The 22,207-nt window shown below is 40.8% G+C and overlaps 1 protein-coding gene across 3 annotated transcripts in view; it reads left to right on the top strand.

The window, feature by feature from the left end:
- The window catches only part of LOC108244990 (anoctamin-4), a 56,711-nt gene that overhangs the window by 6,183 nt on the left and 28,321 nt on the right, over nucleotides 1-22,207 (top strand). The window contains exons 1-9 of one of the 3 annotated variants that reach the window (XM_017431593.3): nucleotides 8,188-8,541; nucleotides 8,639-8,738; nucleotides 15,720-15,920; nucleotides 17,522-17,670; nucleotides 17,882-18,031; nucleotides 19,613-19,713; nucleotides 20,699-20,743; nucleotides 20,828-20,959; nucleotides 21,067-21,173. In XM_017431593.3, coding sequence (XP_017287082.1) covers nucleotides 15,860-15,920; nucleotides 17,522-17,670; nucleotides 17,882-18,031; nucleotides 19,613-19,713; nucleotides 20,699-20,743; nucleotides 20,828-20,959; nucleotides 21,067-21,173 — 745 coding nt within the window. In that variant the 5' untranslated portion in view covers nucleotides 8,188-8,541; nucleotides 8,639-8,738; nucleotides 15,720-15,859. Of the gene's footprint in view, nucleotides 1-6,132; nucleotides 6,340-8,187; nucleotides 8,542-8,638; nucleotides 8,739-15,719; nucleotides 15,921-17,521; nucleotides 17,671-17,881; nucleotides 18,032-19,612; nucleotides 19,714-20,698; nucleotides 20,744-20,827; nucleotides 20,960-21,066; nucleotides 21,174-22,207 lie in introns of those variants that run through there. The other 2 variants (XM_017431591.3, XM_017431594.3) reach the window with 2 other exon arrangements.

The following is a 22,207-nucleotide window of genomic DNA, read 5'->3' as shown; positions in this document are numbered from 1 at the left end:
TCTGATGTTAACAGGAAGTGACGTCACGTGTCTTCTTCCTGAGTTATTTGGGCTTATTTTGTATTCCACGCTACACAAACCCACAAAGAAGAGACTAGACCACAGAAACGGTGGCGAATCACTTCAGAAACAATAAATATTGGGTTAAAGTTGCAGGAAAGTTGCGGCGTTTTGGACAAAGTTGCAAAAAGTTGCGATTTCGCTGGGTTTGCGTGATTTTGCGTTAGTAGTTGCGATCGCAACATCGCAAAATCCTGGAGGGTCTGTCTTATCAATCAACCAATCAGTGGTTTCACCTAGAGAAACTATCAGGGCCTGGGGGGCATATGGCTGAAATGTGGATGAACAGAGCTAAGAGAGTTAAACAAGAACTCGTCTTTAGTTTTCAAAACCCAACTATCAGCAGCTCTAATCGTGGCAGCAGACGTAGAGCAGGAAGGTCAAGATAACACCAAGTTGTAAATATGGATTAAGATTATATGACTATTATATTTGTTCTGGTTTGTATCTTTCATTGCCCAGTTTGGTTGCAATAAAATATGGCTTGCAGATGTGACCTGTTGGAAAGAGTTCACTGCACAAGTTATTTAGTAATTTGTTTAGTAGAAGTGCTTTAAGTTCCAATTGTAAACATTGTAACTTGGTTTGTGTAAGTCCACTCTTTTATATTTTGGGTTAAAACATCTTGAGGGAACATGCAGCACATGCTGTATATTACTGCAGGTGTGTTTCAGCGTTACTGCTCAGCTCTGTATCTTCCTCATGGATTTCCCCTTGTTGAGTGTGTCCTGCGGCCCAGATATCTGCACCTGCGTTTGTTTTTTCAGCCTTCGAGGACACCAGAAGGTGGAGGAGCTTACATATCTGGGCCTCGCTCTCCTCAGAGAGCCAGGGGGGCACTTTTTTCTCCTGATGACTGCAACACAGATATTGCTTAGAACACGCTATGTCCGCGCTTTGAGAGTTTTGGAGGTCGTTCGGATGCATGCCAGGTGTGGATTACAGCACGGCCTCTGCCAGTTCAGGTGGATCAGTCATCCGGGTCATTTGAAAAGCAAGAACCAGGGTTACCTAATGTAACAAAACACATATTTCTAAAATAAAAAAATAAAAAAATTCAGTAAAATGTTGAAGACAAAAGATCTAGAGGAGCTGCTGGGTCTTTGTATTAGATAGTGATAAATGACACTTTTTGCTTTAAATATAAATGGAGGGTTATATAATCAAAGACACTTTATAGGGTTTGTGAAAAAATAGTAAAAACCAAGTTTGGTTGCATTACACTCGCCAAACTTTGTGCAATTTCTCGTTGAGGAAAATGAACATTTTTAAATGTTTTTTCCTCACAAACTCTTTAGAGTGCCTTGGATTTTTTTCTAATGTAAATCACTTTTGTTATTTAAAGTTACAAGCTTCAAAAAAAAGCTGTGCATCCTTTCTGCACAGTAGCCAATCCCTCTGTACAGTATATGAGACTATCCCACTCTTTTTAATCCTCTGTTATACTGCTGCTCTCTTATCAGGGCTGGTTCCTATGGCTTCCAATGGCTGGTTTGGGCATTTCCAACAGATATGTTATATTATTTCTGCCAGATTAATTGTGAAATGCAAAACTGACAGCTGTTTCCAAGTTTATGAAACAATGTTCACATCCACTTTGGTTTGGCTGCATTTGTTCTAGCTTTTAACTCATCAGTCCCGTCAGAATGAAACTGTTTCTGCAACAGGGCTTGACTTTTCTGCAGAACTGTTCCTTAAATCCTTTGGTCGGTTGCATAAATCATGCTGATGTCTGAGTTGAATGTCTGGTTCCTGAGCCAACATTCAGGAGCTGAAAACGTCCCAACTGTGCAGGAGAGAACTGTAAACCAAATTCAAATCTCCTTTTTATTTTGAAATCATTCGGAGGTTTTATTTGATGCATGAGCTGGTTTCATATTGCATCTGACAGAAAGATAAAGATCTGCTCTTGTTCTCGACGGGACGAGTGCTGACGGGAGCACAAACAGTTTTTCTTGGAAGCCTTTTTTCTATGCAGTCATGCCGCACTGTGTGATGGGCCTCTGGGGGGTTCGTGGCTGTAAAATGCTGTAATGTGAATTAGATGTGATGATGTACGGTCCCTCCTGCTCAGAATTTGAGCTGAATGTGCGAGTTGGGAGTGGGGGCTCAGAGACTTCCAGGCGTTCCACTTTTCTGTTATTGATTGGACAGTGTTTGTTTGTTGCTGATGTACTTCCAAAATCTGCTGGGCTTTGTGTTTTGCAGGAAACTGTGTGTGTGTGTGTGTGTGTGTGTGTACTTGTATTTGCTACATTGTGGGTCCCCACAAGGAGAAATGATGTTTTTGGGTTAGGGGTTCGGTTTAGGACTAAGGTGTGAATTGAGTTTAGGTTTGGTTTAGGGTTAGCTATGTACTGGTAAGGGTCAGGGTTAGGCTGTAGTAATGTATGGAAGTCAAAGGAAAGTCCCCGCAAAGTTAGAGAGACAGACATGTGGGTGTGTGTGTGTTTATTTTGTCCTGGTAACTCAGATACTACCTGGAATCAAGTCAGAAAAATCTCATTTTATGAAATAATTTTATTTAAAAACCCATCTTTATACAGCGAGCACTCGTTTAACCTTAGAATTTCACAACATTTCACATTTCTTATGGTTCTGGAGACGGCATGAAAGGAAAAATATGACCTATTTTACAAAAAAAAAGTCTTGTCATGTCATTTTTTTTAATTTCAACTTGCCGTGGTCTGACATTTTTTATGTTGTGATGACATCACAGATACTTTACTTTGGCCTAGTAATTTATGACGTAATATTCTGTCTCTGTCATAAGGTGTGGAGACAGAGGCGAACCCAAGGCGCAGACTCATAGTTTTAAAGGAAGCTAATTTATTAACTAAAATAAACTGACAAAACAAAAGGGCTGACAAGGCAGCAAAACTAACAATAACAAAAAATCCAAAATTCAAAACAAGAGACAAAGCAAGGTATAACAAGACGAGACAACAGTGGACGAAGTGAAAAGCACAGCATGGAACGGAATGACCCAGTAGAGAATGAAGAACAAAGACCGGTATTTAAAGGCTGAGGATCAGGAGGAAAATGGACACAGGTGAGTGATTACAAACAGGTGAGAATGATGGCAGTGATTGAGTCGTCACGGTAACGTGGGTGTGGCATGAAAGACTGGAATGTAACTGAACAGCAAGGTATGAGAGAAGGAGGCGTGGCAAGTTACTGGGGAGGTGAAAGTGACAAGACATGAACACAATTTCAGAAGATAAACACAGCAGAACAAGAACTAGAAAACCAAACAAAACACCAAAACTATGACAGTCAAATAGTTATCGGTATTTAGGCAGCTTATGAGCCATAATTCACAGAATATGAAGAAAAGGGAATAAGTCTTTGTCCAAGCTAGGCTAATGGTTAGCCAAATAGTTTTTTAAATAATTTTTTGTAGACTTATAAAATAACTCTTTCTCAAAAACAACACCGGAGTGAAAGGATGCTACACTAGCTAATAATAAACCTCGACACTTTTGCGTGGCGCCGATTGTTTAGTTTGTCGCCGTTTCCGCAACCGAACAACGGGATCACAAGTCAGACGACATTCATCTGAAATGATAAAGAAAACAAAGTTTTGTTTTTTAAAATAAGCTTTACTCGATCTTTTTCTGGCTACGATGCAGAAGCACCAAGTAAAAGTGAAAGGTTCTGGAAATGTCTATGTCTGGTTTCGTATCTAAATTCACAGTTTGTTTCTCTCAGTTTGTCCTTTCTGGGCTTCCGTAGAAACATAATATTGCATAATCAAGCCGCTGATTCGGCGAAAAAGGACCTTCAGTGTCTTCTTTACTCAGCACAACTGAAAACAGGTTTAAAGTTTGTATTCAAGGTTCAAAGTATGATTATTTCCCCCTACGGGCAGTTTGGTTAGTAGTGAGCAATAAAGCATAAAACAGATGACAAAATCAAATACAATAAACATAAAAGTTTAAACAGTTTGTCACACACAATAATATTTAAAAACTTAGCATTCACTGAAGGAATGCATATCGAATGATTTCTTTCATGCCAGAGATTTAAACTAAAATTCAGTTCTAGACATTTTGGCCAAACCTTGAAAATATCTTGAACTGGGTTGACTCCAAAGGTTGTAAATGTCAACCCTCCGATTTCTTTGTTCAGTGATTCTTGAGCTATTTTGCTAACAGAGAACCTTTAAGTTGCCATGATGCTCTGTCTTTTTTAACAGAAAGTCACCTAACTTAAAACAGATTCAATAAAATATGTTCATAAAAGGTCATACTGTCAAAAAAACTATAAAGCAATAAAAGTGCATGCCTTTATGAGCTTCCTTTTGCACATATAAATGTGGAAATTTAGTGTTGCTCAGCCACGAAGTTGTTTTGTTCAAAACTCAATAAAAAACTCAGGTTATATTCTGTCAGTGTACTTCCCTAAATCCAATGCACATTATTTTTTTTAAATTTATTTTTGTTTTCATTTAAACCAAGTCCAAAAATGGGAATGAATGAATAATAAAAACAGAATGCAGTGAATTCTGAATCTTTTGACCCCATATTTTTATTCACAATGGAACACAGTGAAGAGTAAAGAAGGTAATTTTGAATTAGCTGTTCAACAGTCCTGGGTGTTTGCTGGATATTTGGTTTTATGATGAGTGAAATGTTTTTAAGTGGGGAGAGAATCTGCACCTGGGCTCTCAGTTTGTGATTCCTTATCTTGCTGAAATATGAAAGACTTTTTCTATATGAGATGTTGTTCCACAAACTGTAGACTTTTCTGCATTGATGGAGCCTTTCCAGACGTCTAAGCTGCCCATGCCAGAGGCACTAATGCACCCCCATACCATCAGAGAGGCAGACTTTTGATCTGTTCTTCGTCCCTCTCTTGGACAGAGGATGTGGTGTTGGTGGTTTCCAAAAAGAATTTCAGATTTGGATTCGGTGGTGCCCATTTTTACGAGATGAGAGCTTCATTCTCTCTAAAATGCTTTTTTTTTTTATCCCCAGTCCTCTAACTGACCTTTGACCAGTTGACCTAATTCATTACAAAACGCTCCTCCAGGTGTTTCTGACTCGTAGCACTTTCTTTTACTTTTCTTTTGTTGTTCATGTTAAAACTTTTTTTTTTAATTACTTTTGTTTCCCCAAAAAAAAGGTACAATGTCTTAGTTTAAACATTTGATATGTTCCTTATGCTTCCTTGTTCATAAAATATACATTTATGAGTTTTGCTAATCATTGCGTTCTGTTTGCATTTACATTTTACACAATGAGACATTTTTTTTAGAATTGGGGTTGTAAATGGCACATAGGGAAAATGAATAACATTAACAAAAATCTGCATACGAGAAATACTACAGAAGATGTATCTGTAAATATTAAAATTACCCAACAACTTTAAAACAGTATAATAAAATATAAACAGTTCTTGAAGACTGAATATAGAACAAAAAGGTAAGGGGAAATTGTGCAATAATGAACACATGGTAAATTAAATTGGAATAAGCTGTAAAATATTAAAGCAAGACACTATTATTTCTATTATTATTAAAACATTTATAGATACATTAACAAATTTTATTGCCATTAATGTATTTCTTTTTATTCAAGGTTTTGACGCTTTCTGCCCTCCATACATCAGCCTTTAAAGGTTGTCTCTAGTTTTGACTGTAATAATAAATGAAAATGCTTGTAGTAAACAAATCAGCCTACTGAACATCCTCAGTGAGATGAATAAAAACTGACATCCTATATTTAAAAAGTGAAAAACAGATATTATTACCCAGATTGGACAGAAAACAAGCGGCAGCCAAATTTTATAGAGCTGGATCTGCAGTCTGCATGTCGTCATGAGGCAGAGAAAGCAGCCCAGAATGTGGAAAATAAAAAGGATAATTTCTATTTTTTTCATGCAGTTATGTTCCAATGTTTCTCATTTTAAAAACAAATTTTTCACTTTTCAGGTTGCAGCAGTTGCTGACTGTAAAATGATAATCGCTTGATGTCGTTCTGACCTCAGTCTTATAGTGTTGACCACTAGAGGGCACCATTGCTTAGGAAATAATCTTAATGCTTCTCTGTTTTTGTTTTGCTTCGACAGGGTTCGACCTCGGTGGTCAGGTGGCCATCGGGTTCTCCCACTGGAACGGACCAGATCTCCCCAGTCCGGACTGCGTCCACTCGGAGGCCTCGGCCGTGCCGCCCGTCAGCGAGCACCCCGAGCCCGTTTCCTGCCCCGCATCACTGTCCGTCACCCCCCTGCCCACCTGCAGCGCCAGTCAGGAGACCCTGTGTGACAGCAGCACAAGTACGCTCCACGTGTTCATTAGAAAGCCTTTAGATTTGAGGAAAAAGGGACAAGAAGGTCTTGTCTGGAGACAAAGCTGCAACCAGCTTCATGCTTCTGCAAAAGAGCTGATGGAGCATATCTGGAAACCCTGCTGTGATTATAGTTCTTCCTCACACAGGCTCATCTTTTGACCTAAATATTTGGGGAAATACTTATTTGGTCATAAATCTGTTACTTTCTTTAACACGATACTATATTATTATGATTTTTCTTCCTGTAATTTCAGTAATTGTAGCTAAAAAGGTAGATGATGGCCTGATTTCCACAGCAACACTGGGTTGATTTTCTTGTTTTTTATTTGAACATTACATTATTTTTCACATTCTTTAGAATTTATAAAAGATAAATGGGAAGTTGGGAAGGAGCGAGCTTAAAAAAAGGATTAATATCCATGGGTTGAGCCCTTTTGGGTAAATTTCTTACTCTGTATCCAGAACAGGACCATATCAAATTCAATTACAGTTGATTTTTTTCCTATTATAATACAATCGTATTATAAAATGCTAATTAGTAAAAGAAATCTATCAGATTGTGTTAAATCTTCACTTCTGTGCAACCCTCCAACCTGAGCGACACAGAGATAGCAATAAAAAGAAAAAACATCCCTTTTAACGGGGAGAAACCTCCACCAGAACCAGAACCAGAACCAGGATCCGGACGAGCGGCCATCTGCTTCGACCGGCTGGAGTTTGAGAGGACAGGAAGGAGACGCAGACAAACACTGAATGACGGGTCCAGGTGGGGTTTCTATAGAAAGAAAGACAGAAAAACAAATTTTAACGATATAAATAATTACATGGAGAGGAGAGCGAGTAAAAACAGCAGCAGAGTGAGGACATGTGGACAGTTTGTCCTCCAGCAGCAGAATTAAAGGACACGTGGACAGTTTGTCCTCCAGCAGCAGAGTGAGGACATGTGGACAGTTTGTCCTCCAGCAGCAGAACTAAAGGAGAGCTCAGGAAACCCAAACCAGCCCTGACTATAGGATTCATTAAATAGAAAGTTTTAAGCCTCGTGTTAAAAGCAGACAGGGTGTCAGAAAATGGACTTTCTGCAGAAATCCAGCGTGGATGCTGAGCGCTGAAGGACTTTACTGCAATTTGCTGAAGCTGAAAATGAGCCGAAAGCAAAAAGTAGCAAAAAGCTTGCTAATTTTATCAAAATGGTAGCTAAAAGTATAAGAAGAAAACAAAAATAAAGCAAGCATGCCGAATCAGATTTTTAAATGAAAGACTGTTTTGAAGAAATGAAGCAGTTTCAATGTATTTCTAATAAAAAGAGTAAAATAATACCAAATGTTTTGCATGCTGGTCACTTACCTTGTTTGTTTGGGGTTTTTTTTTGTTTGCAGCTGTATTTTTTTTTAATAAATATTAAATTCCCTATAAGCCTTTAAACACCAGTTTAACTCCGTATTCACTGCAGCAGAATTTTGTAATTGAGGTGCCCAAACTTTTGCACGCTTAAGTGAAAATATCAGCTTTGATGTTTGCATACAGTATATCTGTTTTTACCTGATATCAAGTTCCAATAAGCATGTGTGTGTGTGTGTGTGTGTGTGTAGGTGTGTGTGTGTGCCCTTGAGTCTCCATTAGAGGTACCTGCTGACACTGTAATCAGTGCCAAACTGTCATTGTGCTGAGCTGCAGCAACACCGACACAGACGGCCCTTCTTTTCTGATTGGCCGCCGTCAGAGCACCTTGATCTGTGATTGGCTGCCGGGGGACGACCGGTTAGGAAAGCTGATGATTTGCACACGCCCCCCTCGCTCCCTCTCTCCCTCTTTTTCCCCTTCCACTGTAAACATCCTACTCATGCCTGTTTCGTTTCCTTAAGGATTTTTGACACCTGAGAGCTTTTCTTTCACAGATCTGTCAGTGTGTGTGTGTGTGTGTGTGTGTGTGAGAGAGAGAGAGAGAGAGAGAGAGATGCTGGATGAGAGGATGCAGGGATGAAGTGTTTGGAGTAAAAAGTGGGGATGCTGGTGTCCCTCGTGGGACGTCGTGTTTGTTTGTTTTCCTCAGCGAGGTCATTTGCACGCTCGTGTGCGTGTGTGTGTGCGTGTGTGTGTGTGTGTGTGTAGTAATCAGGCTTCGGCTCAGCTGGTCTTCCGCTCAGAGGGGGGAAGCTGTCTCTGTGCCTCTGCCCACCTTCTCACGGTGAGTGTCGTCAAGTTGTCTTGAAGCAAAGGCGGCTTGTTCTGCAGAGAAGATGAGGGGTTTTTTTTTAACTTTTTTTTATTTTTTTTTGCTGCAGTGCTCGTCCATGTGTCGCCGTGTCTCGCTCGAACTTCTCTCTGCGCTGCCTCCTCTCGTATGACCTTCACGCACTCTCCCAGCCGTGCTCCTTTGTAACGGTAACTCTCCTTCGCGCTCGTCCTCGCCGTCCGCGACGCATCACCTCTGAGACACGGGGTTGTGTCTCTTCCAGAGAGGCTGTGGATCTGTGTGTGTGTGTGTGTGTGTGTGTGTGTGTGTGTGTGTGTGTTGGATCGGTGCTGCCCAGGCACCAGCAGCAGGTCAGCATCATCCGTTTTGGGAGAACATGCACCCAAGGGCAATGATGGGTGCATCCAAACGGAGCGAACACTTTCTCCCTTAGCAACACATCCCTCCCCCCCGCCTCCCGCCTCCCGTTCTTCCATCCTCCCCCCTGTCATTGCTTCACACACAGCCTGAATGTGGTCTGAGTTCGATATTCGAGTGTGACGACAGCGTACCGCATCGATGAAGTGATTTCCATTTGGCGTCAATAACATCTGGTGAAAACATCCCCAAAATATTCAGACCTTGAAGGAATGCATGTCACCCGCCACCCTTCATGAGTTTTCAACTAATTTTATGATGAGATGGAATGGAATATTGTCAGCTCGTGCAGACCGTGTGCTGAGCACGACTCTCAGCTACTACCACATCAAATTTTAGCTCAATATCTGTAAAATTACCTGCCATATAGCCATTTCTGTGTTTGCTAATATCAATTGCTTGCGGCGTCCATCTTTAATTCGGGTGACTCCAAAAGTCGATCATTCGTAGATGAACATCCAATGATTACTTTCTGAGAGTTTCATTAAAACCCATCCAGTGGTTGATGTAATATTTTGCTAACAGACAAACAGGGTCAACGCTCACATTTAAAGCCAAAATTTAAAGGAAAGCGTGTTTTTATGTTTTTAGAGTTTAGTTCGCTGATGCATCCATCTTTACCTTGGGTGACTCTAAAAGTTAATCAGCTGTAGATGTACATCCAATGATTACTTCCTAAGAGTTTTATTAAAATATGTCCAGTAGTTCATGAGATATTTTGCTAACAGACAGACAGTTAGAGACAAAATTTAAAAGAAGAAATCTTGTGTGATCCGTTAGATCTCAGACTATGAGCTGGAGATCAGTCTTAGATACCAACGCGCCAAATTTTAGGTCAATTTCTGCAAATTTGATTGAGTTATAACCGTTTTTGTGTTTGCTAAGGTTGCTCAGCTGTGGTGGCCATCTTGCTTTGGGTTGGAGCTGTAAATCCACTGATTGCTTTCTGAGAGTTTCATTCAAATCTGTGCAGTAGTTCACAAGATATTTCGCTAACAGACAAACACACACACACAAGCAAAAACATGGACGCCCTTTTTACCAGCTTTCACAGCTGTGGGGGGGGGGGGGAGTTGGCGTGGTGGTCGCTGAGACTGAACCCCAGCTCGCACGCCGAGCACAAACAGATCTGCGTTTAAAACTTTGCCATTAAAAATAAAAAATCAGCTGCGATAAATCAGCTAATGACACGAACACTGCAGTAACGTTGAGTGTGGTGGTAGCTGAGCATCGTCTCCAGGATCTATTTAGAGCACGACAATGTTGGCAATAACGTTTGAAAAATCATAGCTTTTAAATCTGTTGGAGCTGTATTGACATTTCTGGTTTAAATCTATAAGTAAAAGTTGGATTTCGTTTTTAAAATAACCACTTGGAGTAAAAAAAAAACATTTAACTTCCTGTTTCTGCTGCTTCATTTCTTCGTCCCAGGGGGAGAAATTAACCTCAACATCAATTAAATCTATTGAGCGGACTAATACTTGGGGTATTCGTCTAAAACACATGTGTCAAAGTCAAGGCCCGCGGGCCAGATCCGGCCCTCTGTAACATTTCATCCGGCCCTCCAGTCTGGTTCAGATCGAGTCTCTGATTCTTATTTTGTTTAAAAAAACTGAAGTTTTCTCTGACAGTGACTTAGAAGCCAACAATATATAGTTTTAATTTCTGTATGATCAGGTTTTTGTCTGTTTTAATGTTAAAAACTTCATTTAAAAGCTGAGTGAGGCGTAAGAAATGGGTGCTAATGATGAGCTTTTTGAAGTTTGATCTATTTGTCTGTGTTCATTAAAGTCTGTTTGCTCTAAATTCTGTATAATCTGTAACTGGGAAAAGGTCATTGATATTTCTATATGAATGATTTGACATAATGCATCTAAAACCAATTAATTTATGTAATTTTTAATAAATATTGATCGTGATTGGCGCTTGGCTAGGACCAAATTTTTGCGTCCCTTGGTTTGACAACCCTGGCCTAAAACAAAAACAATAGCATGAGCATGAATGGCTCTTGCAGTAACATCAGAGCAGAAAAGGATTAAAAGCAGATGACAAATGGAAACGGTGCGTCCTGAAACAGATCCGAGGAGGAGGTCTTTGTGTTTGCTGCCATGCATCGGCTGTGGCTCGTGTTACGGCCGTTAAACTTTGATGGACGTATTGTTTAACCGGTCGCACGATGTAGGTTAATATGTGGCGCCTCACTCCCCCCGGGAGCCAATATTTATAGTATGCAATTTTCCCTTCGACTAATGAGAGCAGCTCTGGAGCGCCGGAGGAAAACCAGGTCAGCGACGGGCTGTAATCTGGCGTCAAAACAGTTGATCCCAATGAAAATGCATCATTTAAAAAAAAACTTCTATTAGTCTGTTTTTTGACAGTAAACGACGATGACAATCTGATCTGACAATTTTTGGTAAAAAAACAACTACATTTTAGTTTTAAATTTTATAGCCTACTCTATAAAACAGGGAGATTTAATAAGAGCATAAAATGAAGTGACAACAATTTACCGCAAAGGTACGTGGGTAACCATGCTAGCGTCACCGTAAGGCAGCATCCCACGCATTTCTGTGTTGCATAAAATGGATTAAAAAACAGCTAGACTTTAAAAGTATAAATGCATAATTTTTGCCTATATAAATGGTGCATTTTATATTGCTTAAAAGTATAGTTTCCTCGAATGACAAGCACGCCACTGTGCTACAACGTACATCCCGTGTTTCCAAAGTAACAAATCCAAACAAAGTCATACTTACCAACCATCCTGCATTTAGCCCCCCTGTCCCTTGTCCCGCATCACCCTGTGTGGGACAGCCAAAAGTCCCGCATTTGGCCCTCACACGCCACACTTTGTATTTCAAAAAAAAAAACCACGCACGCAGCCTTTTTGTCACTAACGCTATATTTAGCGAGTTTTCAGATCCCTCTAGCATTTTTTTAAAGCGACTAGCAACAAATCTGGTGACTTTGGAGGCTAAATGTGAGAAAGCACTCATTACGCAGCGTGCCGTAAGCCCCGCCCACTTCCACTGTTTTCGTGCGTGTCGTGTTGTCGTCTGATGACAGAGAGCTAAAGATGGAGAGGCAGAAAGATAAAGATGGAGGCAGGAAAGAAAGCTTTTCAAAGTGGTTGAAAGACAGCAGGAAGTTGTGTCTGAGCATCAAGAGGAGGCCTGGAAATGTTCAGGTTAGCTAATAAATAACAAGTTCCAGCTGTTTACTGATCAGTATTTACAATCTAACAGCTGAGAGGACGGAGAGGAAGATCCGGCTACTACCACACCAGATTTTACCCCAATACCTGTCAATTGACAGGGTTAAAGCCATTTTTGTGTTTGCTAAGCTCGATTGCTTGTGGTGGCCATTTTGATCTGAGCTGAATCCAAACAGTTGGAGTATATCAGTTGTAGATGATTGCTTTCTAAGACTCGCATTCAAATCTGTGCAGTGGTCCATAAGATATCTTGCTGAAAAACAAAAAAAAGTATTGTTGTTGGGATACCAAGAGACATCGAAACTCTTGTAGCGATTTTCTATGGGTGCCCATAAACAGCTTCAGAAATGGGATCGTAAACTCAACGGTGAGCAATATTTGTCACTTTCAGGCAGTTTATTGTCTTCCTATTAGCTGCGCCTAGCGACTGATTAAAAGCTGCCCCCCCCCCCCCGTCTCCGTCCCTGTTAACTACATCTCAGCAGAAAAATCCGGCTGAGTTGCCTTTGCTGTCACACGTGAAAATTCAGATCGCAGACCTCAAAGTCAGCCAGTCTCCTGATTAAGTCTTCCTGCTCTCCAGAGGACCCCCCCCCNCCGCCCAACAGAAAATACAGACTTGTTCAGTTCAATTAATTGAAATGTGGAGAAGCTTTGAATATATTCACAGCTACAGACAAACAGACCCAGCTCACTGGGGTTTGTAGACAGCTTCAAAGTTTAATCCTTATTATGAGTTTAAAGGTTTTGAACAGTATTTTTGTTTTACTTTGTCTCTGACATCGATGTATGTTTGTCTTCTCCCAATAAATCAGATCAGATTTATTGTCATTCAAACCTCACGATAAGAACGAAACGCAGGTTTCTAGGGCAGCAAATTAACCAATTAAGCCAAAATCACAGCTAAAAAAAGAAATCTGTGCAGCAGCAGCAACAGAAGATCTTTTGGAGATGAATTTACCACACATTTATTTGTGTTTCTGTTATTATTTTTATTTATTTTTCGGTGTTGTCGATGAACACGTCCATTCCAGACAAAATCTAAAAGTTTATTGAAAATTTTTTTACTTAGTTGGATTTGTTTTAAACGCTCCTGTAAACTCCCAGTCATTTAACTTCCCTCTAGTGTTTTTGATCCCTTATTTATCGTATCAAAAATAATCATAAAAATTCCCACATTTTTTCAAACACTGAATTGTGCAGTTTTGTCAAACTAAAGGCACTCAAGGAGCTAAGAGTCATTTCAATTTGAGGCGGAGCCAGCTTTAATAGACGGACTAGTTTATGGTGGAAAAAAAGTGTTAATAAATGGTATTTTTCAGCTGTTATGTAAATAAAATATTTTTTCCCCTCAGGAACAGTTACTGTCATAAAGTTACAGGATCTTCAGAGGGTCAAGGCTCAATGTATGAAAGGAGGGGGGTAAACGGTTTGTGTGCAGGGTGGGTGGGGGGTCACGAAGGATGCAACTGGCTCTGTACCATCATCTGGCGGTGTAGATGTCACTAATGGGTGGTAGGCTGCATTCGATGGTCCTCTGGGCAGACTTTACCGCCTCCCTCTTTTCCACCGTGCAGCAAAATCTGTTTTTATAAACGTAACCAGCTTTAACTTGAGTTCCGTTCAAGAAGCTGTCAATCCAATTCAATCCGTCTTTATTGAGCTCCACCAAGGAGGTGTGTTTTCGGTGCACAAGACTAATTAAAGAAGTAAAGAACAGATTTAATGAAATTTTAGGAAACGCTGAGGTTGTTTCGGTAGTTATTGCGATCACTACAATGTTTTAACGACCCTATATGGCCTTGGTGGAGGTTTGCGCTCAGAGTTCGTCAACATACAGTGATGACATCACATGGCGATGATGATGTCATCACTGATCCACTGTGGAGGTTCAGCATGTAATTCGGGGGTAGCACTTTGGACAAAACCAAAACCAATAAAATATGGATGATGTCAAAAATGTAGGTAGGGAAAGCAGATTTTAAAATGAATTCATAAGCATTTTATGGATTTTTATTTTTGCTAAACCATTTTACATAAAAAAATAACTGCTGTACCATCTTGAAATTATTATTTTTTATCGACAAAAGCAACTTTCAAAAAGCCAACATATTGCACCGGTAGCTTTTTATGACTCTTCCTTTATGATTATTTTTGTAAAAGTTCTTCTAAGTGTGGAGGGGAAAAGAGGATCATTAAGAGTCACAATGGATTGCATCACCCCTATTATTATTCACCCAATATTCTTCTGTTTCTGTCACCCTTTATTATTTATTTTTTGACTGAGCACATATAGTCACATTTACAGTTACTTCTTTGCACAGCTTTTCTAGCCGTGATGGTCATTTCCACCGGCTGGTCCCCTCTGCAGAGAGAAGCCAGCCCCTTGAATCGGTGAAAGCTCGAGAAATCAATACGTCGTGAGAAGGAAAATTGAGGCTTTTATCCAAACTGGCTGCACCATTACGTGTTTGATTGTTTAAAACCTGTTTAGACAGTGGTGATTATTCAAAGCTGCCATGTAAAGCATTACAAGAACACAAATTACTCCACTTCCACTAAAATCTGAACTGGTTAACAATCCAGAGAGTCTTAAAGAGTTCATGATATGAAATGAGGGGATCCTTGTACTTTTCAGTAAAAATAAATTAGCATTTAAAAGTAAAATAAAGAACTTTTCAAGCAGGTGTATTAAAAAAAATAGGGATTCACAAAGCTGCTGTTATACTTCTATGTTACAGATTTATTTTGCTTTGCATTGAAGATTTTAATATTTAGTCCCTCCAGGATTTTTTGTGATTGTTGCGGCTAAAATGCCTGATTTCATGGGGCATTTTCCTAAAAGTTGCTATTTTTTTTTTACTAAAATCAATAAACACTTACTTTAAAGGAAAGAAAAAATATACTTCGATGGAAATTTACCTACCGATCTGGGTCCAGATAAGACTTAATTTGGGTCCGGACACGAACCCTGGACATTTTGTGTTTTGGGCATGTAGGGAAAAGTGTTCACAGAATTCAACTATTTAAAGTCAAACTCAAAATAATTGGGCAGTAATTGCATCCCTTTAAAAAGTCTTTAGAAGTTTGCTGGTTATGTTGTTCCAATCTGTGAACTGGCCACTAGATGTCACTAAACTCTTCACACTGTCCAAATCAAAGTTTAATTCAATTCAGTTTATTTATATAGCGCCAAGTCACAACATGAGTCGTCTCAGAGCACTGTACAAAAACATTTACATACACTATTAAAGCCAATTAGTAAACGTTATCTATCTAAGGAGGCCAGCAGATTGGGTTGAATCTTCACTTTGTCGCAGTCTCTCATCCTGAGCAGCCTATTGGCGACAGTGGAAAGGAAAAACTCCCTTTTAACAGGAAGATAACTAAGGGATAACTCAGGAAACCCAAGCCAACCCTAACTATAGGATTTATCAAAAAGGAAATTCTTAAGTCTAGTCTTAGAAGTAGATTGTGACCTCTAAAATGAATTTGTATCTGAATATGTAATCAACTTTAAAGTGTTTGTGTTTTTCAGATGTGAGTTTGTCTCTACATGGATCTGAGTCCAAGCAACAGAGCCCCCACCGACACCGAGCGCCGCTGCAGCCCTCGACATCCGGCTTCAAGGCAGCGGACAGACCGCTCACAGGTCTGCACATCGAGACGGAAGACGTCATGGAGGAATCCTCTGCCGAGGCTCTGGACTCCAGCATCCAAGACCATGCGCCTCCACTGGGTGAGACACAACACCAACAGGGCCTGAAGTTTCTCTAAACCTTCGTTTGATCAAACTCTGTCAATGATTCAAGAAGTCAGCTTGTGATTGTTCTGATAGTATTAGATAGTTCTGAACCATCAGAGCAGTGCATGGCATCACAGAAAGGGTTGGTTGTAACTACACAACAAACTAAGTTCAGTCATTCTAATTTTGTTTCCACTACAGCTGATATAATTGTGCAGTATTACATAATACCTGATAGAACAGTACAAAGGTCAAACAAATAGTAATAGTACATAGAATAGAAAAGGGAGGAAGAGATTACCTTTTGAAGAATGGAGTCATGGAACAGCTGTTGTATGCACTCCTGTGGCATCCAACAGATCAGGTCTAGGTTGAGATTTAAACCCAAGCTGATCACTTCTGTTCATTTGGCGAAAGGACACGGTCAGCCAGTGGTGGAGATTAGCGTGACGCAGGCAGTCCACACACATGCATGTATTGTGTATGGACGAGCACAATCTTGTTGATACACTGTACCAGGGTACTAGCTCTGTGCCATCAGGTTTTCCCAAATCACTACCAGAGGTGTTCTGAAGTCAGACTCGATGGCTCTCCACATCATGCTGCCAGGGGAAACGCTGGTGTGTTTATCCACAACGTAGACAGGATTGGTCCTCTGGCTTTGGTTTCATCATACAAGAACACAAGTGTCATTTGTGGAGATACAACATAGAGATCTATTCATGATACATTTGTCATTAGTCCACACCCCTTGGTTTTGGTACCACTCTAAATCATATAGGATGCCTTCACAGTCACTGAGACACAGTGTGGATGAAAAGGGTCTATTAGATCAGTGATTCCCAAGGAATCAAGGAACACTATCCTGCATGTTTTAGTTGTTTCCCTGCTTTGACACACCTGATTTGAATGAGTGAGTGATTAACAGGCTTCTTCAGAACATAAAGACCTGCTGAAGAGAGGAGAAACAATGAAAACATGCAGGATAGTGTTCCTTGATGGCACACACAAACATTAAGGAATTTTGTGATGCTTGGTGCGCAATGAGACGATCATCCTCTGGTGTGGTCCATCTTGGGCAACTGGGACCTTCACGACGTGTATGTGCCATCACATACCCATTAGTTCACAAAAAGGACCATTTGACATGTGTACACCCCACATGCTGGGCAGTATGACCACTTGCAAACTCACAAAAGGACCCCTATCAAACCTGGTAATACTGTTTAATATGTTGTCTATGAGGCGTCCTCTTCATCCGGTGATCATCAATCACTGTTTTGACTGACTGTTGGACATTCTGGCTACTGTCTTGAAATCCCCACTCATGTCCTCTGGTGTCTGTTCCAAACATGGCAGCTCCTTGCAAATTCAATCCTTCACCCACCCGTCATTGGTCTGCACGTGGACCAAATTATGTCCAAAACATCAAATGTCAGCATCACTATGAGGATTATTTCTTCCAAACTGCTTTTGCAGGGGCTGAAGGTGAAATAAGTATAAACTTCTACTTATCTGGTCAGAAAAAGTAAAAAGTAGCACTTAAAAATGTGTCCACTTTGAACTCTGTTTGATTTACAATTCATTTCCCTCAGCTGTGAAAGATCTCAAAGTGCTGCTGGAGACGGAAAGGTCAGAGGGCATCAGCAGTTCATCCAGAGACGATGACTCCACCCTACTGAACCCTGGAACCCACAGCAGTATCCTTGACGAGAACACCAAGTCTGAATTAGGCATCCCAGAGGTCAGTGGTGCTTCTAAATTATCTATTGCTATTTTCAAACTACATATTTACTGTTTAGAGTAATGTGAGTTTGAGATTAAAGTCTGGGATTAAGGCCTACATATTCATTAACCTGAAATCCACAGTAGATGATCTGTAATGATCATCTACTAATGGATCTACTGGACCCCAGATCTACTAATACTGTTCTTTTGTTATTCTTTGTCCACAGGGGAAGAGTAAATACACTGGTCTCTGTTTTAGCGATGGAAAAAGCTGCATAGACTACATCCTGGTTTACAAGAAGTCCAGCTCCCAGTCAGAGAAGAGGGAAGTATTTGAGCGAAACATTCGTGCAGAGGGCTTACACATGGAAAAGGAGGTAAAGATGTTTTCTATTCATTAAGTGGTTTATTGAGTGGGATTTCCTGCCATGATAGCCTCTTGGTTCATCAAATGTGTCATTGGAAACTGGCACCTGTTTTGGTCGACAACAATCAATCACGTGATTCAAACTTTCACATAGTTTTCAGCTTTGTTTACATCTAATGCATGCCTGCATTTAAGAAATGCACATTATTATATCTGGAAGACTACTGGAGTAAACTCTTTCAAACTGCACCATTTGATGACCTTTATTAATGAGTACCTTTAATGTTAGCCGCTAAAAGCTTAAAGAAAACACAGAACAATGGAAGCAGAGTTACCCATGGTGGTTTTTGGAGCTGATACTGTGGAAGAGGATTTCATTTTATGACTTAAAGGCAGCTGCAGACTGCAGCTTACCAATTATGGAAGAACTATGTTCGTATGTAAAGAGTGTTTAGTTGTTATTGCCAAAACTTTCCAGGACAAGGAATTTGTGATAACAGACGTTTCCTGGAACCAGACTTGGCCAGTTGTTCTGAAATCCCCCGTACAGGCCACCAATTTGTGGGATCTAAAGGCAGTTCTTACACTGAAATAAATGAGTGCCACTATCTCTCTCCTCAGTGCCAGAACACGGGGGATTCTTTAACTGTCACATCTTATCATCATCACAAAATCCACAAAGGATCCCCAAGTATCTCTGAAACTGGGCGTATTTAAACAGACTGAATACATTGGTGTGTATTGCATACTTCTGACCAGTTCGTGATTGATCAGAAGTTTACATAACTCCTACGACACTTACAGGGAACCAGCCAGAACAGCTGGCCGAGTCTGGTTCCAGGAAACGTCTATTATCACAAACTCCTTGTCCTGGAAATTTCTGGCAATAACAAACGAACAGTCTTTACACACGAACATAGCTTCTCTTCCATAATTGGTAAGTTGCAGTCTGCAGCTGCCTCTAAGTCATAGAATGAAATCCTCTTCCACAATACGAGACATTAATCCTGTGAGCGCAGCTAATGCATTAGTTAGCCCTGTCTAACCATTATATTACACATTATTTGTGTTTGTGGTAAGGCGATTTGATGTCTCAAGCCAATTTAATACATGAAACTTTGGTGACGTTGTGCCTAAAAATGGATCACTACCAACTCCTGTTCTGACTTCTGAAAAGCTGCCTACTCTCAAAACAACAAATGCGATAGCAATTTTGTGTAATGCTGTTTCTAGTTCGACTCAAGTGTCACTCGAAAAAAGAAAATGTGAACGTCCTCTGATGTAAATTACCTCGACCACTCTCTTTGGTGCTGTAGCGTCTTCATGATGATTATTCAAAACATGCAGGGGGAGACAATGGAGGATGTGTCTTTCAACCGTTTTTACACGGAGTCATTTATTTATTTTTAGGTCCGTTCTAAGTTTGCTTTTAATTTTTATCGTTTTGAACAAACTCCCACTGTCAGACAGAACAGGGTTGAGAGAAGAAGAGCATATTCGAGGATTGCAACAGCTTGCAAGACGGCGCTTTATGCTTCTTGTTACTTGCTGAAATTGTGTTTGCTTTGTGTGTTTTTTGGCTTCCATACAGGCTTGTTTAACAAACAGTGATGTGATCTTCCTCAAGCTTCATGCACCATGGGATGTTCTCTGTCACTATGCAGAACTCATGAACATTCGCATGCCTTTCAGGTGAGACAAAAAAACAAGAAAAAACGAGGCAGATGCAAAAAATCTCTCTCATGAAATACTACATGCAGTACATACCAAAACCCCTTAACACACAGGTGATAAAAGTGCCATTAAACTTTATTGTCTCTAATTGGTGTGCCCGTGGTCTTTCTCAATATAATGCCCCTTATAGTTTGTTCTTGAAAATCCAAACATTTGTCTAATTGGTCTTCAAATATTACTTTAGAGCTGCTTGTCTTGTCTATGCCTTCCCTTCACTCTGGATGATGAAGTAAAGAAAAATCAGTCAGAACACGACAGTCTTCATAGAGTCTTGGCAAAGGGTTCAGAGATGTATTAAGAACAAACCAATACATGTGATAGGTTGTGGAAGGCATTGAGCATTCACAAATCTTCCATAGTGAGGTTGTGGTGACTTATTACTGTGGTGGCAGTGTATTGGAGTCCTTAGTAGCAGTGACGGTGTTCCTATGATGTGGGGCCTGCATGCATCACACTCTCTACACACCAATAAATACCATGCCATGCTCAGTTGTCCTTCACTTGTTCCTATCGTGGTCAGGCCTGCTTTTTACCTGCGTCCTCTCATGCTGCTGAATGGTATTTTCTCAATCCCGGCAAGGCTAAAACTGATTGTGGAGGACCATAAACCTCCCATATGTACAGGTGAAAATTTCCTCAAGATTGTGACAAGGTCATGAAAACAACCTAGCGCAAATGGTGTACGCATAGTTGTATTGTTCTGCTCTGTAGCTGCAGTCTGAGAGTCATAGGATGAGATGCACGTCTAAAACATGCAGGACAGCGCCCCCCGAGGAATGGAGTTCGACACCTGTGTCCTAAAGACTCCCCACATGGTGTTTCACAACCCTAACTTTAAGAACCACTGGTGTAGGTTGTGGAGAGCATAGCAAGGTCATCATCCATTGCAAAGGGGGCCTAAATATGGCCCTGTTCTAACTTTATTCATCTTAATCACTTACAGGAGGAAGATCTTTTACATGCACCGACGGCACAAGTTTTTGAGCAGGTTGGAGTTCAGTCCAAGAAACTGCATGCTAGTTTTCAAAGCAATGCTCCGCTGTTGCAGTGTTTAATAAAGCCGCTCTTTCAGGATGGAGAAGCGCATCAACCAGTTTCGAGGATGGCTCCCCCGCAAGCCCATGAAGTTTGACAGCGACACTCTGCCGTACTTGGAGGAGAATGAAAGCTTCACTGCCCCCTTCAGTCGCTCAAGAATCCATCAGTGAGTTTGTTTTTTTATATTTTGCCTCTAAACATTCTTGGCACCGCCTCTCACAGTTGAGTTGGCTCAAATATCAGTCACACAGGCACTTCTTTCTTTACCTACAGTTTCATCATCCACAACAAGGAAACCTTTTTTAACAACGCCACCAGAAGTCGCATCGTCCATCACATTCTTCAGCGGGTGAAGTATGAAGAGGGGAAAAATAAAATGGGTGAGTTTTACTTTGAAGAGTCTGACGATGGCAGGAAGTAAAAGCTACTGGGTAAAACGAACTTTAGAGCCTCCCAGGGAAAGTTTGCACCAGGATGTTGGAAAAAACGCTATCTCCTAAATTTCAAGAGTAGTTGTGCCTTTTGTCCAGGTTGTGGAACAGTGAACCAGGCCACCCTTTCAACGTTGCTGGGGCGGGGAATCAGAGTTTGAACATTGATTTCACGTGTATTTTATGGATATAGAGAAGGTTTACAATTGTGTTCCTTGAGGCATTTTATCGAGGATGTGCTGTGGGAATATTGGGTGCCAGGGTTGCTTTTAAGGCCTATCCAGTTTCTGTATAACCAAAGCAGGAGCTGTATCCACATTCTTGGCACAAAGTAAGGCTTGTTCTATTTCTGGTTTTGGAACCTCAGGCCGTCAACTCTGCTTTTTGCAGGTGATGTGTTTTCTGTTAGCGTCTTCAACATTAACAGCTGAGCGTGAAGCAGCTAAGATGAGGTCATGTTTCTTAACAGGAAAAAGATGGAATGCTTCCTCTGGGTTGAAGCAGAGTCTTTGCCTCAGGCGGATGGCATGATGGAGCGAGAGATGAACCAATGAATCAGGCATTTGATTAGGATAGCTTCTGGGCACCTCCCTTTTGAGCTTTTTCCAGTGAAGAAGACCCTGAGGCAGACCCAGAACTTGCTCAAAGGATTATATATGGATGGATGGATGCATGCAGGGCTGTAGCTCCCACTGAGGACCCCGAGGTCCGGACCTCAGTGTTTTATAAAAACCTGAATCCAAACAAGGCTTTTGAACGGCGTGGTTCTGGCGTGGTTCTCCACCAGTTTCCTGTAGGAGGCGCTGCAACTGTGTGCAGCTGCAGCCAAACTCAATGTCTACGAAAAAGAGCGCAGCTTTGCTACCTTACTGCTAAAATAAAGACCAGAAGAAGAAGAAGAGCGCCACTTACGCTGAAACACAACCGAGGGAACTCGCTGAAAATATTCTCCTTCAATTCCACGAAGCTGAAGTTGGTTTCAG

Source organism: Kryptolebias marmoratus, linkage group LG1 (genome assembly GCF_001649575.2).
Source record: "Kryptolebias marmoratus isolate JLee-2015 linkage group LG1, ASM164957v2, whole genome shotgun sequence".
Taxonomy (NCBI): Eukaryota; Metazoa; Chordata; class Actinopteri; order Cyprinodontiformes; family Rivulidae; genus Kryptolebias; species Kryptolebias marmoratus.
This window is presented reverse-complemented; position numbering and strand designations above follow the sequence as displayed.